At 54.6% G+C, this 14,353-nt stretch overlaps 2 protein-coding genes and 1 long non-coding RNA gene across 8 annotated transcripts; all 3 read left to right on the forward strand.

The window, feature by feature from the left end:
• Nucleotides 1-3,150: 3,150 nt before the first annotated feature.
• On the forward strand, nucleotides 3,151-4,277 carry Tmem256 (transmembrane protein 256). 2 transcript variants are annotated; one of them, XM_028869563.2, is made up of 4 exons: nucleotides 3,151-3,271; nucleotides 3,546-3,577; nucleotides 3,846-3,926; nucleotides 4,024-4,277. In XM_028869563.2, exons 1-4 carry the CDS (start codon nucleotides 3,187-3,189, stop codon nucleotides 4,165-4,167), a joined length of 342 nt encoding a protein of 113 aa, XP_028725396.1. In that variant the 5' UTR covers nucleotides 3,151-3,186; the 3' UTR covers nucleotides 4,168-4,277. The 2 variants fall into 2 exon arrangements, with proteins under 2 accessions (XP_028725396.1, XP_028725398.1); XM_028869565.2 differs by having other exon boundaries at nucleotides 3,154-3,220.
• Nucleotides 4,278-6,333: 2,056 nt separating this feature from the next.
• Nucleotides 6,334-8,532, forward strand: LOC119087003. The gene is made up of 2 exons (XR_005090419.1): nucleotides 6,334-7,688; nucleotides 8,326-8,532. It is a non-coding gene; the product is annotated as an uncharacterized LOC119087003 (long non-coding RNA).
• A 940-nt stretch (nucleotides 8,533-9,472) lies between these two features.
• Plscr3 (phospholipid scramblase 3) lies at nucleotides 9,473-14,281 on the forward strand. Of its 5 annotated transcripts, none has more exons than XM_037200737.1 (8): nucleotides 9,473-9,491; nucleotides 9,987-10,161; nucleotides 10,427-10,665; nucleotides 10,753-10,795; nucleotides 10,905-11,125; nucleotides 11,304-11,465; nucleotides 13,248-13,409; nucleotides 13,588-14,281. In XM_037200737.1, the coding sequence occupies exons 2-8, from the start codon at nucleotides 10,155-10,157 to the stop codon at nucleotides 13,642-13,644; spliced, it is 891 nt and encodes a 296-aa protein (XP_037056632.1). In that variant the 5' UTR covers nucleotides 9,473-9,491; nucleotides 9,987-10,154; the 3' UTR covers nucleotides 13,645-14,281. The 5 variants fall into 5 exon arrangements, with proteins under 5 accessions (XP_037056632.1, XP_028725310.1, XP_028725312.1 ...); XM_028869477.2 differs by lacking the exon at nucleotides 9,473-9,491 and adding an exon at nucleotides 9,524-9,610 and having other exon boundaries at nucleotides 9,993-10,161; XM_028869479.2 differs by lacking the exon at nucleotides 9,473-9,491 and adding an exon at nucleotides 9,693-9,778.
• Nucleotides 14,282-14,353: the final 72 nt, after the last annotated feature.

Here is a 14,353-nt window from a genome sequence, read left to right on the forward strand (position 1 = left end):
GGGGTGCCCAGAGCCAGGGGCTAAAGTGAGGAGGGGATGCTGAAGGGGCAAATCCAGGGACAGATGCATGATCCTGCAGCCGGTTGCTGGGCGACAGGATGCTGCCCCGCAATGTTACCTCGGCAACCGGCTGCAGCTTTAACCCTGGAGGGGGGTGGTCTAGAGGAAGAGGGGAAGGGGCCTGCTTGGTTTGAGGGTCCATTCGGGCCATGAGAGGGAGGGCAGAGGCATGAGTCAGAATGCTAGTTTCACCCAGTCTTAGCAGAGAGGAAGAAGTGTGTATGAGGGGAAGGATAGTCTAGGAGAACAGAGAATCCTAAAAGAGATGCCCCCCCCATCCCACTTAGCCAATCAGAGCCTAACCCTACTGACCAGGTCTCTGGTAGGGGTGGGGGGGGGGTTGCTGTACTGAAGTGGGATTCTCAAATAAGCCTACTGACTTCCTCCTTCCATAATTTTGAACAGCCTTAGACCCCATCTGGGGTTTCTCTGCACAGCATTTTGACCTCAGGTTTCTTCTCATCCCATCCCTTCTATTAGCCCTCCCTCCCCTTCCCCTTGCCAGCCTGGGTGCTCAGGCTGCAGGGGCAGGGCTAGGCAGAGGTAGGCAGGGCAGACACCCAGGTCATTTCAGCAATCCCCCCCCAGCACACCCCCCCCCCCCAGTCTCCAGGGCTGTTTGCTGACGCCGGGTTTTTCAGAGCCAGGCGCCAGCCCGCGGGTGGCTCTCTGCAGGTGTCAATTTATTCCAGAGATGGGGACACAGGAGTCCTCACCACTCACACCCAGTCATGCCCTCCCCCTTTTCAGGTCCTTTTAGGCCTCTGTTCTCCCATCACCTGAGTGGGGTTTGGAGTTGACTCCCCCCCCCTCCGCCCGCCCCCCTCCGCCCGGTCTCCTCTTCCTATGCCAGGCTGGGGTTTGCTGTCCCTCTTCCCAACATGGCCTGCCTCAGCCACCCCTTTCCCTTAAGGCACTTTGGGCCCCTTGCCTCCTCTCCTCCAACTAGCTTTTCTCTCTTCAATCCCGCTAGAGTCCCCCCCCCCCTTCTCCTCTGTACTGGGTCTCTCGGAGCATCTTTTCTTGGCCTGAACCGGCTTGCTCCAGCTCTTGCCTCCAGTCTCATCCTTCGGTCTTTTCTCATTTGTCTCCTTGATGTTTCTCATCGCTCTCTCCTCCAAATACCTTCTCTGATTTTCTCCCTCAAGAGCTCTCGCTCTCTCTCCTTTCTCTGTTTCTCTCTCCCCCATTTTCTCTCTCCATCTCTGTCTGCTACATCTTGCTCCCCCTTCTCCCGATTCCTCTGCCTTGCTCTTCCATTCCAGCCCAGGCCTGACTCCCCCAACCGGGGAGAGTTGAGGGACAGGGGCTCAGGGCCGCAGCCCCCCCCCCTTCCTGCAGTGGGGAAAATGGCTTGGCCGGGAAGGGGAGAAGGAGGGGGAGGGGGAGATGGGAACACACGGGGTCTGTGGGCCCATTCAAAGGATCATTCATGGACTGGAGAGAGGCAGAGACAAAGAGACCAAGACGCAGAGACACGGCGAGAGCATCCCTAGGCGGAGACACGCAGATAGAGCAGGCTAGGGGAAACCAGGCGCAGGGAGGAATATGGGAAGAGGAAGACCCCAACGGACCGCCGCGCAGCCCCCTCCACCCAGCCTGGCTTAGCTCCTACCTGGATCAGCCCTGGGGCCGTGGTGCCTCCATCCAGGGCTCCGAGTGGGGGGCGGACGGGCTTCAGAAGGGGGGCGGCGGCCTCTGAGCCCCCGCGGCCCCGCAGGCCCAGCCCCCGCCTGCAGCGCCTCACCCGGCGGGGGAGGGGGATCGCCCCAGCCCCGGGGGGCGGGGCCGGGATCCAGTCGATCCCCAGGAAAAGGAAAGCTAGGGTATGGGGTCAGAGGGAGCTCAAGAACAGGGAACCCCGCAGTGGGGAAGGATGAGCCAGGAGGGAGCAACGGGACAGGATTGGATTGGAGATCCACTGGTTCTCTGGGCCGGCTTCGAGGGACCAAGAGGCGGTCCAGGCGGAAGATCCTAAGGGATCGGGCGCTGGAGGAGGAGTCCACAGCAATCCCCAGGGGCCCGGGGCCCCGGAGCGCAGAATCCGCGGTGCAGGGGCAGGGATCCAGCCGGAATCCTCGGGGAGGGGGAGGGATCTAGTCGATCCCGAGGGCGGGCGGGAGAGGGAGATCCGGGGAGTCAGAAGAGGGCGGGGGCCGAGTCCGGAGCCTCGAGGCAGAGGTCGGCGCGGCTCCTAGGAAGGAAGGCAAGGGCTGGGGGAGGCTTTGGGGAATGCTCAGCAGCCAGGAGGCCCGGACTCCTGGCTCTGCGCGCCAGGGCCCGCCCGCCCTGCGTCCATCCCAGCCCGAGAGTGATGATCCGCCGGCGGAGCAGCCGCAGCAGCCCCGCGCGTCACCGCGCGGCCGCCTCCCCCGCCCCCTGCCGAGAGAGCGGCGCACACCCCTCGCTCTCACTCGCCTGCCCACCCGCCCTCTAGAGTGTGGGGGGGATTGAAGACAGTGAAGGGGGTGGGAGTGGACAGACGGACGGATGGACGTAGCGGGCTGGGGCAGGGTGAAGACATTTCCCCCCGGATCTCCCACCCTCGGGGCTCTCCGGGTCTAGCAAGGGGGGAGAAGATCTGAAATGCAGAGGGCAGGGCCTCACACAAAAAGGCGGGGCCTCTAGGCACAGGGGAGGGGCCATTCGTGAAGTGGGAGGGGCTGAATGGCAATAGGTGGGGCTTAGGCATCCGTGGGGCCGCCCCTTTTGAGGAGAGGGTCTGATTAGAAGCTGAACGGGAGGAGCCTGCGGGGAAAGGGGCGGGACTTTGTGTGGGGACCGATATCTTTGCAAATTAGCTGGAGGTGTGGGGTTGGGGTGTCGAAGAGGCGATCAACTTGGAAAGTGGGCCAATCCGTGACGCAAGTCCTTTAGTACCGCCCACAACTTCGCCTCCCACTGCTCCGCTCCTCCGCTCCTAATTGGCTCCAGTTTCTCCGCCCGCCAGACGTCTTCTCCACTCAGCAGAAGTTTTACAAAGGCGTATGTAGAAGGAGCCGGGGCACTGAAATGAACACAGCCCTGATTGGGTACCTGTGGACCTTATTTGCATGGGCCATCTGGATTGGCTGGCTTCTTGGGTGGCCAGGGCGGTGTTGGTTCTGCGCGTGACCACCCACAGCCATGGCCGTGGTAGGGTCTGCTTTCCGCCGCCTAGGTGCCTTGTCCGGAGCTGGGGCCTTGGGTTTGGCCACCTACGGGGCACACGGTCAGGGGACGAGGGATGCAACTGGGCGGGGGCGATCTTTGGGGTCTGGTGCGGGAAGGAACCTATAGGAAGCGTTCTGTCTCTTATGGACTAGAGGTCCCTTGGAGTCCAGTTTTTGAGTGGGTGCAAAAGCTTCCCAGTACTACTCGACACCTATTTCCACCAATCGGAAGCTTCTGGGGATGCCCCTTTTCTCTGGTGTCTGCGTGGGTTCTCCGGGGTTTGGGACGGTCGAGGCTAAAACACATCTGATCACTTTCGCTTCTCTCCACAGGCGCCCAATTTCCGGATGCCTACGGGAAGGAGGTGAAGTAATAGCATTGGGACTCCCGGAGTCGGGACTACAGGCGAAATATCTGGGTGTCCTTAAACTGGAGGGTAGGGATGTTAAAAGTAGAGGGTGGGGAGTTGAATGGGAAGGGCTGCAAGCCTGTGGCTTGGGGACCTGGGGGAGTAGCAAACACAGAGTGCGGTGTGTGCGAGGAGTGGACTTCGGTCCTGTGTGCCACTTCAGGTTCCTGGGCTCCTGTGTTGCTTAGACAATGTCTCTCTACCTTTTTTTTCCCCCTTGCAGCTCTTTGACAAGGCCAACAAGCACCACTTTTTGCACAGCCTGGCCCTGTTAGGGGTACCCTATTGCAGAAAGCCTCTCTGGGTAATTAGTCCCCTTGCCTAATTCTGATCAAACCCCATCCAATCTCTCATACTGCTTTGTTCTTAAAATACTGTATTCTGTTTCCCATCTCTTTCAGGCAGGATTACTGCTAGCTTCTGGAACTACCTTATTCTGTACCAGCTTTTACTACCAGGCTCTGAGTGGAGACACTAGCATCCAGAATCTGGGTCCTGTTGGAGGGAGTCTGCTAATCTTGGGCTGGCTTGCCTTGGCTGTTTGAGGTCTCTTGTTTAATTGCCAGTCCTGGGCTTTCAGGGTAATGGCGAGTGGGGGGTGGGGGGTGTTGAAGCAGAAAAGAAATTAAAAGAAAAAGGCACATAAAGAAATAAAGAACTTTGGAGTCTTCATTCATCTAACCTTGAGCAAGGAAAGGTAGAGAGTCAATCTTTGAATTCTTTGTATTTCTCAGACTCACAAATAAGCCCTGGTTCTGGAATTCTGTGCTTTACAAGGTGTGACAATGGTGGGCAAAACTCATATAGAATGCTTGAAATAATGCAGCTTCCTACCCAAGGAGCACATGGGAATGTGGACTTTAGTAAATTCATTCATGTAGATCACTGAAAGTTTTTTTCCAGTGCTGGGGATTGACCCCAAAGCCTTGGAAATGTTAGGAAATTCCTCTTCCATTGAGTTATATGCCCAGCTGCCTCCTGCCTTAGGCTCCTGGTGGCTGAGATTACAGGTGTGTAGTACACCAGCTTCAGTAGAATTTGGTTAGTTGAGAATGGTGGGTTTTAACCCTGCCATTCCCGGGTTGTCTTTTTCAACAGTGTCTACCTGGTGAAACAGATGTGTTACATACCCCCCACAATCTAGAAGGGAGAGTCCAGGCAAGACAGAACAGCCATGTGAGCTGTTATAAACTTCAAAGCAGAAGCAGAGCATGGTGTATTGGACATCAGAAAAGCTTGAGATGGCCTTAAAGAAGCCCTCGTGTGTGGAGGGCATCAGTGAGCGGAGCCTGAGATAGAAAGGGAAGGTGTGGGGCATCAAGGGTCTTTTGTGTGGCTTCATTGGGAACTGAAGCAGGGAAAGACACACACACACACACACACACACACACACACACACACACACACACACAGTTGCAAGACAGACCTGACTAATTCATAGCCTGGAAAGAAATGAAACAGCTGGGCAGTAGAGCACGCTCCCGCTCTGACGGGAAGACCCTACCCACCAAAGAGGGCCTAGCGAAGTAGGACCAAAAAGATAAGAACTGAACAAGATCACCTAAAATGTCTGTCATTTAGGGAGTGTCCACATACTTTTTTGAGTGCACACCTTCGAAAATAAAGTGGATCTCTGAGTTCGAGGCTAGCCTGGGCTACGGAGCGAGATCCAGGAAAGGCGCAAAGCTACACAGAGAAACCCTGTCTCGAACCCCCCCCCCCCCAAAAAAAAAAAGCGCAGTACTTGGAAAATGAGGCTGGAGGATCACAAATTTAAGGCCAGCTTAGGCTACATAACAAGACTCTCAAAACAAAAAACAAGGTGCTCTAGGTCCAGGTTAGCGGCAGCTGCAGGATCTGCAAACTGGATGTCCTGTTCTGACCATGGCCAAAAGGGAGAAGTGTATTCCGGGCAAAAGGGATAGCCAGCAAGACAGGCTGAGAGAAGCAATCCCACGTCCCTGAGGTTAGACAAAAACCTGACGAATAGGAGTAAGGACAGTGTAGCATCCAGGAACTGACTAAGAGATCCCAGATGGTGGGTGCAGGCCTTACAGAAGGCGGTAAGTTGCCTAAACTCGTCTGTTCAGTACAGTAGTAAGTATCTAGGTTTTAAATCATCCTTTTAGGCTCTTGTTTGTGTGTGAGATTTTATCTTTTTGAGATAGGGTTTCTTGTATCCTAGACTGGCCTCAAAGTCCCTATCTAGAGGAGGGTGATTTTTGAACTCTTGATCTTTTTTGTAGGGGCATTGAGACTAGGTCTATATAGCCCTGGCTGTCCTGAAACTCACTCTGTAGACCAGGCTGGCTTAAAACTCCCAGAGATCTGCCTCCCTGTACCACCCAAGTGCTGGGATTACGGGTGTGCACCCCCATTGCCCCACTGTATCTGCATACTTTTAAGACTAGGATTTTTATTTCCTACCCTGGTCTCTGCTCAGCTGCAGGTTCCTTTCAGTTTTCTAAATTTATTATTACTGTATGTGTATGGAGTTGAAGATCAAAGGCCAAATCTCAGGAGTTGGTTTTCTCCTTCGAGCATGGGCTCTGGGAATAAAACTCAAGTCCTCAGGCTTTTAGGCGCTGAGCCGTCACACCAGCTCTGGGCCGCAGATTCCTGTGCTAACAGCTTTGGTTTGGTTTGGGTCAGTTACTTTCCTATTGCTGTGATTAGACACCATGACCAAGGCAATTTCTAGAAGAGTTTATTTGGGGCTTATAGTTTCAGAGGGTGAGTCCATGACCAGCATGGCAGGGAGCATTGGCAGCAGGCAGGCAGGGTGGCGCTAGGGTAGTGTGAGAGCTCAGATCTCTATCTACAAGCACCAGACAGACTGCTAACTGGAATGGTGTGGGCTTTTGAAACCTCAAAGCCTGCCCCCAATGAAATGCCACCTCCAGGAAGGCCACCCTTCCTAATTCTTCCTGAACACTTCTACCAGCTGGGGACCAAGTGTTCAAACATATGAGCCTATGGGGACCCTTCTCAATGAAATCACAATTGTCCGTTTGAGGTGGACTCATGTAGCCTATGCTAGCCTCAAAACTGTTATGTATCCATGGATGACCTTGAACTCTTGATCTCGGATCCTCCTGCCTCCTGCTAGAACCAGAGGCCTGAGCAACAGTCCTGGCTTGCCAAAATTTTTAAGGGTCACACCAAGCAAAAATATGCATTAGTGTAAGAGAATTCCAGGAGCTGTCCCAGAAGGGCACAGGCACCCAGGGCATACATAGGGAGCCCATGGTTGGGTGCAAGAGGTGGGTCTGGCGGAAGCTTCTTTTGGGGCCCACAGCATCTTCTGTATGTGTTAGTTTCCCATGACAACACTGGACTACATAATTTGAAGGGAGCCCAAAGCAAAGGTGGGGGACTCAAGGGTCTGGTTCACCAGGCTTCAAAACACAGCCAGGTTGTCAAGTGGTTCACAGTACGGACTTCATCTTACTAAAGCAGGATCAGGTAGAGAGAACCATGGAGGTCAGTATGATAAACCCGGACAGGGAAACAAACTAGAAGCTAAGGGCTGGGACAGAGCTGAATAGTAGACCATTTGACTAGCATGGATGGGCTTCCTACCACCACACACACACACACACACAACACACACACACACACACACACAGGAGGGCACTGTAAAGATGATGTTGATAATAAGAATAGAGACAGTTCCTGATCATTACGTCAGGGGCAGGCTTCTTTTTTCTTTTTGTAAAGACAGGCTCTCACTGTGCAGCCTAGCTAAGCAGAACGCACTATGTAGACAAGGCTGACCTTGTCTCTGCCTCCCGAGTGCTGGGATTAAAGGCCTGTACCGTTATGCCAGGCTGTGGTCAGGTTTGTTATTAGTGGAATGAACTACAAACCCAGGCACAATGGTGAACACCTTTAATCCCAGCACTGGGAGGCAAAGACAGACACATCTTTGTGAACTGGAGGTTAACCTGTTCCTAATTCCAGGACAGCCAGAGCAACATACTGAGACCCTGCCTTAAGTAAAAGAAGGAAAGAAAGAAGAAAAAAAATGAACTTGTTCTGCATAAGTAGTTGTAAGCTAAACCGGGTGAGTTGTGGCTGGTGTCCTCCTGTATCACCTCCCAAAGTTAAGTTCTTCTAAAACCAAGAAATACAAATTCCAGGGGCTCGAGAGGTGACCCAGTGGTTAAGAACACTGGCTGCTCTTCCAGAGGACCTGGATTTGATTCCCAGAACATACATGACAGCTCACAACTCTTAAGTCCAGTTTCAGGGGATCCAACATCTTCTGACCTCCACTGGCACTGCATGCACCTGGTGTAGAGACACACACGCAGGCCAAACACCAATACACATAAAATAACAAAATAAGAAATGAAAAAAAAAAGAAAAATGGAGACCTCAGCAATGGTCTGAAGACCATCCAGGCCAGTGTGCTCAGTCTTTCTCGCTGAAGTGGGCTGGTTTAGACTTCGGAAGCTGTTAAGGCTTCAGCTCATCTGCTGTGTTTTCAGCATTAGTCAGAAGTCACCAAAGGAAAAGGAACAGGATCTTGGAAGTTACAAGTCAACAGGGAGGAGAAGATACATGACACCAGGGATTCGATGTGTAGGCAGTAAATGACTGATCAGAGCAAGGGGTTGGGGGGGGGGGGAAATCTGTGCTGCACTGAAGGGTCTCTCAAGCCAAGTGTGAGTCATCTTCCAATTCTCTTTTTCTTACAGCCCATCTCTGAGCCACAATGAAGTCATGTTTCCTCAAATGCACATCACCACCGCTGCTACTGCCCTGGTTTCTGGTCCAATCCATCACATTATGCCCAGATTTCTGCAGGCACCTCCTCCTCGTCTTTGCCTGCCTACAGCTCCCGAGTTCTTCTAATAGAGTAGTTCTCAGTTTGGGCTGTACAATAAAGGCTAGAATTCTCAGAGTTCCTGTGTCTGCACCTCATCTCAGACATTAAAATATAGTTGACAACAAGACCTAGGCAGAAGTGGTGGGCTGCTTTGGTTTTGTTTGTTTTTTTTTTTTTTTTTTTTTTTTTTTTTTTCGAGACAGTTTCTTGTGTGCTTTGCGCTTTCTGGGCTCATTGGTAGCCAGCTGGCTCGAATCACAAGATCGCTGGCTCTGCTCCGAGTGCTGGATTAAAGGTGCGCACAACGCCGCGTTTTGTTTGTTTTTAAATAGCATCTCACTCCCAGGATGACCTGGAACTCACGGTGACCCTTCTGCCATGACAGGACTGACACATATGAAAGCCAGCAAGGTGACTCAAGGTCTGGTTCACCAGCTTCAAACACAGCAGGTGTCAAGTGGTTCACAGTACGGAATTCATCTTACTTCAAAGTATGCAACTTCGGACGTGATCCACACCTACCTAGATGCTACTATACTTTCTTCTATTGAGGGAGAGGGTCTTTTGAGAGTCTTGCTATTGTAGCCCTGACTTGTTCTGGAACTCGCTATACAGAACAGACTGGACTCATACTTGTAGCTATCCTCCTGCCTCTTCCTATCCAAGTGCTGGGATTACAAGCGTGTGCCACTATGCAGGGGAATGGGGGACCTGTTCTGTTCAAGCGTTTTTTTTTTTTTTCTGAGCCTCACCCCACGCACATTCATTATTGATACCTCTTGGCAGCCTGTCACGCGTGTAATGGGTGCGCCTGAACGGAGAGGTGCCCGAGTGGGTCAACGCTGCGACAGGGAGAGAACACAGCGAGGTCGCCCTGAGCTAGAAGGAGAACGCCGCCGAGCCAACTCCGGAAGCCAATGAGAGTGTGAACGGTGCTCCGCTGCGTCAGCGACGCCCGACCCGCCCTTGGGAGGAGGATCGCGGGGTCCCGAGCAGCCACGCGGTGGGGAGGCAGCACAGGCGCCCGCCGAGAAGGTTAGGGTCGCGGCGTAGGGACTGGGCCGCAGTGGCCCCCCGACAGCCCGGGTCTCCACGCCTCTGCAGTCCGAGCGGAAGGGGCGGGCTCACGGCGAGCAAGGCGCACAAGGTCCAAGGTCCGCGGCCCCGGGGGAGGAGAAGCGCCTGTCTTCTGCGCAGACGCCCCGCCCGGGCTGGGGGGCGGGGCTTGGGCGACCCGGGGGTGGGGTCAGATCCCGGGCCCGCCTCCACCAGCCTGTGAGCCCGGGAGTGCGTGGCCCCCCGGCTTATTCTGGGGGCTTCAGGTGAGCCGGACCATAGAGGGGTCAGGAGACCTTCCTCGAGGTCAGGTCGTCTGCCTGACCGCAGGTCCATCTGTCCTGCCGTCTGCCAACAGCCATCTCCGCGGAAAATGGGAGAACAAAGGGAGGGGGCGGTCCTGGGGCCCCTAAGGAAATTCAGGGTCCCAGGTACCCCGCCCCGCCCGCTGACACTTTCGGTTTCTCCCCCGAGTCATAGGCGCCGCCCAAGAGACCCTGGGCCTGCGCTAGGCGCCGCTGCCTCTTCGCCTTTGCCTGTCCGTCTTTGTGTCTGTGTCTGTCTGGCTGTTCCCAAGCTTGTCTCCACTCCAGAACTAAGCCTCCCGGACGCCGACAGCCCAAGGCTCCCCTCCCCTTTCCCATGGCAGGTACGTGGGCGCTAGGCTGGGGTCTGCGTTATCCCCCCCCCCAAGAACTTGGGTGCCGGGTGTCGAACACATTCTCCAGGAATGTGCTCAGACTGGCTGCGTGGGGCCCTCCCTTCCTCCTGGGGAGCCACCGCCCTGCCCCCCCTCCCCGCCCCATCCTTCTCTGCCTCTTCTTATGTTTCCCGCGGGTGCTCCTGGCCCTTGGGCTGAGAAGAGGAAGATGAGGCCACAGGTAACTTTCTAACCTGCCCCTGCTCCCCTACAGGCTACTTACCCCCCAAAGGCTACGCCCCTTCGCCCCCACCTCCCTACCCCGTGACAGCTGGGTATCCAGAGCCTGCCCTGCATCCTGGACCCGGACAGGCCCCAGTGCCTGCCCAGGTACCGGCCCCTGCGCCCGGCTTCGCTCTCTTCCCCTCGCCAGGCCCCGTGGTGGCCCCAGGGTCTCCTGCTCCATTCTTGCCGCTGCCTGGGGTGCCCCCTGGCCTCGAATTCCTAGTGCAGGTGAGTGGGAGGGAGGGTGGCTGAGGGCACTGATGGGTACGGTTCGGGCTGAGGGATAAGGTCAACGCTGCTCTTAACTCTTTACAGATTGATCAGATCTTCATTCATCAGAAGGCTGAACGAGTGGAAAGTGAGTAGGAGGAGGAGCAGGTTGGGCTTCATGGTCTTGGCTGCGGTGGTGAGCTTTTGGCCAGGTGAGCGCCCCTCCCCCAGCCTCAGCATGTTCCCCCCCTTCACAGCGTTCCTAGGCTGGGAGACCTGTAATCGGTATGAACTGCGCTCCGGGACCGGACAGCAGTTGGGTCAGGCCGTGGAGGAGAGTAGCTGTTGTGCCCGTCTGTGCTGTGGTGCCCGCCGGCCACTTCGTGTCCGCCTAGCGGACCCCGGGGACCGCGAGGTGCTCCGCCTTCTCCGCCCACTTCACTGTGGCTGCAGCTGCTGCCCCTGTGGCCTTCAGGAGGTGGGTAGGGCAGGTTTTGTGGTGGTTGGTGAGCGCTGTAGGGGGCAAGCCCAGGAAGAACTGTGGCTTTCATAGCGGTGGGAGGTTTAGTGAGTAGTCAGAAGACAGCTGGCACCAATGAAGAGCTCTGGCCCAGGTACCCCGGCTTGACACTGACCCCGTCTGCCTCCATCTCCAGATGGAAGTGCAAGCTCCACCCGGTACCACCATTGGCCATGTGCTGCAGACCTGGCATCCTTTCCTTCCTAAGTTTTCCATCCTGGATGTTGATCGTCAGACTGTCCTTCGAGTTGTGGGGCCTTGCTGGACCTGTGGCTGTGGTACAGACACCAACTTTGAGGTATTATAAATAGGGAGCGATTCCTAGGTTCTTCATAAACCAAGCTGGGGGCTGACGAGAGGACTCAGAGGATAAAGGGACCAGGTTTTGACAACCTGAGTTCTGGCTGTGAGTCCCATAGGGTACAGGAGAATCGACTCCTGAAAACTATCCTCTGGTCTCTACACACATGCCATGGAGCACACACAATCAATCAACCAGTAAATGGAATTAGAAAAACAAGATGGTAGCTTCTGTGCTAATGGCTGGATTAGGGTCAAGACCCTCAATCTGACAATTCCGAATCTGTTGTGATTCCTACTGTACTTGGTTTTCTTCCATTCAAAAGTGAGATGGTCCTGTGAGCCTGTAAAAGCACATCAAAAAAGATTTCATGGTGATGCACACCTTTAATCCCAGCACTCAGAAGGCAGAGGAATGTGGTTTCTGTGAGTTTGAGGCCAGCCTGGTCTACATGGTGAGTTCTAGGACAGTCAGGACTATTATAGAGAGACCCTGTCTGAAACAACAACAAAAATTCATCTTCAGGCCAAGGCTGAGTGTTCCCTCCAGCCCTGTGGGGAACTGGGGGAGAGTCCGAGGCTAGCCCTAGATCTAAGGTGGAGGACCTGCCGTTTCAGTCTTCTTTCAGTGTGTAAATTTGCCACGGGCTGGACCCTGCAGTAGCTTAATCCTTGGCTTGTCCTGCAAACCTGAAGTCCAGGTGACCAGTCCAACCTGAAGTCCAGGTGATGTCCTCTCAGTGTGGCTTCCTCTCACCAGTCCAGAGACAGAAGAAGTCAAGTGGTGAGGATTTCAGGATGAGGCTTGGGAAACCTTGGCTCTTAGAAGACAGAGGCACCGCACGGACCGAGTTTTTTTTAAAGGATGATTCTCCATTCAGATAAAGGAGAGACAACAGGTTTCATCCCGTGGAGGTGCCTCACCCCAGGTTGTCTGTAGAAAGTGAGTCACCTTGTAGTCAGAGGGAGTTGCTGTCCTGAGAACCAGCTGGAAAGGAGCTAATTGTGTGATCCCTGGATGGGAATGTGTGTGTTGCGGGGTTCTCAGGGATCCAGTGTCCCTTTGACAGTCTTGAATGGTCCGTACTTGATCTGTGCTCTCGGGAATGCAGAGTTGGTAGCGGACGACCTTGCTGAGTGCAGAACTAGGCTGCAGGAAGTTCCCTGCAAGGTGGGAAGAGGATGCACAGGATGTAAGAGGAAACTGCTTCAATTCTAGTCTCTGGACCAGGAAGTCACTGAGTCACCACTGACTTCCACATGGCTTGTTCTTGCTGAGCTTGGAGAGGCCAGTGGGAATCACGGTCCTCAGAGGCTGCCCGTTGGCACCTTGTCTGCTAGGATTGGCTAGCCTCTAGATGGGGTTCACATGCAATGCTGGAAAGGATCAAAAGCACACTTTGGGGAGGATCTTTGGCACCCCCCTTTGCCCTCTCGGCTAGGCTCCTTTGCATAGGGCACGCACTTTGCATACAGTACCAACCATAGGTGTCAGGAGTACTGGTAACCAAAGCAAGTCTAGCAACTGGTCACTTACCACTGAATACAGTTATGCCATGCGTGGCCTTTGGGAAGCAACAAATCTGAATCTAAATCCTAATCCTCACCGTGTATTCACATAACCTGGGGTATGTCTCCCCTGCCGTCGTATGGAAACCAACGCTATTGGGAGGATTCACTGGGTGTCCAGTCTCCACCACTAACACATGCAGCTGGAGAGACAGGCGGCGAGTGAGATGGGTAGCGCTTTCCCAGCTGGACCCTTCTTCCCTCCCAACAGGTGAAAACCAAGGATGAATCCCGAAGCGTGGGTCGCATCAGCAAGCAGTGGGGAGGACTGCTCCGAGAAGCCCTCACCGACGCTGACGACTTTGGCCTCCAGTTCCCCGTAGATCTAGATGTCAGAGCGAAGGCCGTGCTGCTGGGAGCCACGTTCCTCATTGTGAGTGGGCTGTCCCTGCCCTTCTGCCTGCTCCTCCTTTCCTCTTATCTGAAGCTTTGTTTGCTTCCTGGACCCTTACTGGAAGGCCAGTCCCGTGGATGGTGGGTGTCAGGTCCAGAGCTAAGTCATACGAGCGGGACCCAGCCAGACCTCCCATTTGACCGTGACCTTCCCTCAGGACTACATGTTCTTCGAGAAGCGAGGCGGCGCTGGACCGTCTGCCATCACCAGTTAGAAGAAGCCACCTCAGTGTGAGGAGACCATCGCCTCATCCAGAATGCAAGATGGTCACCTGCCCTGGCCTTCCCCTCCTGAGGCAACCCCTTCCTTGGCATACACTACAGCGGACAGACAGGTGGCTGAGTGGTTGAGTCCCATCCCTCCCCTCCCCTCCTTGCTCCTTCACCTGTGGCCATGGCCCGCAGAGGAGTATGTATGAGACCTTTTCCTCACAGTGCTTACCGTCTCCCGGCCGTCCCTACCCACACAGCAGTAGAGTTTGGACTTCCCTACCCCTCCCTCCTCCAGGGCCTCTGCACAGGAGGAGGCCTATGGTATCCAGGACTCTCACAAGAGGGCCAGTGGGTAGACAGCCAGCAGCACCAAAGACGGCACACCGGCCACTCTTATGCCGGTTTAGCCAATTAGTTTAGCTTCAGACTGTGGCACCTTGAGGGGATCCCCGCCGCCGCCGCCTCCTCGTTAGCAGCTGTAGAGGTCAGGACCCAGTGCCAACTCCCTAACCCCCTGGGTCCGCTGGTGCTTTCTGCGGCTTCCTGTGCCTTATTTAACCGTTCACCCCCTCCTCCCCTGCTGCAGGGGAGTGTCTTTGTATGTTGTACTCATATAAACTTTGCAACTTTTTAAACATTGGAAGATGTATGTGATGGACGAAGAACGAACCAATGTGGGATAAAGCAAAGGGAATGAATGGCAGCCACCGG

Source organism: Peromyscus leucopus, chromosome 8b (genome assembly GCF_004664715.2).
Source record: "Peromyscus leucopus breed LL Stock chromosome 8b, UCI_PerLeu_2.1, whole genome shotgun sequence".
In the NCBI taxonomy this organism is placed as follows: domain Eukaryota; kingdom Metazoa; phylum Chordata; class Mammalia; order Rodentia; family Cricetidae; genus Peromyscus; species Peromyscus leucopus.

Coding starts and splice junctions, on each gene's coding strand:
- Tmem256 (XM_028869563.2), top strand. CDS start 3,187: ATGGCCGTGGTAGGGTCTGCTTTCCGCCGCCTAGGTGCCTTGTCCGGA. Junction 3,272..3,545: donor GGCCACCTACGGGGCACACG/GTCAGGGGACGA, acceptor TTCTCTCCACAG/GCGCCCAATTTCCGGATGCC. Junction 3,578..3,845: donor CGGATGCCTACGGGAAGGAG/GTGAAGTAATAG, acceptor TCCCCCTTGCAG/CTCTTTGACAAGGCCAACAA.
- Plscr3 (XM_037200737.1), top strand. Junction 10,796..10,904: donor GAAGGCTGAACGAGTGGAAA/GTGAGTAGGAGG, acceptor CCCCCTTCACAG/CGTTCCTAGGCTGGGAGACC. Junction 11,126..11,303: donor GCCCCTGTGGCCTTCAGGAG/GTGGGTAGGGCA, acceptor CTCCATCTCCAG/ATGGAAGTGCAAGCTCCACC.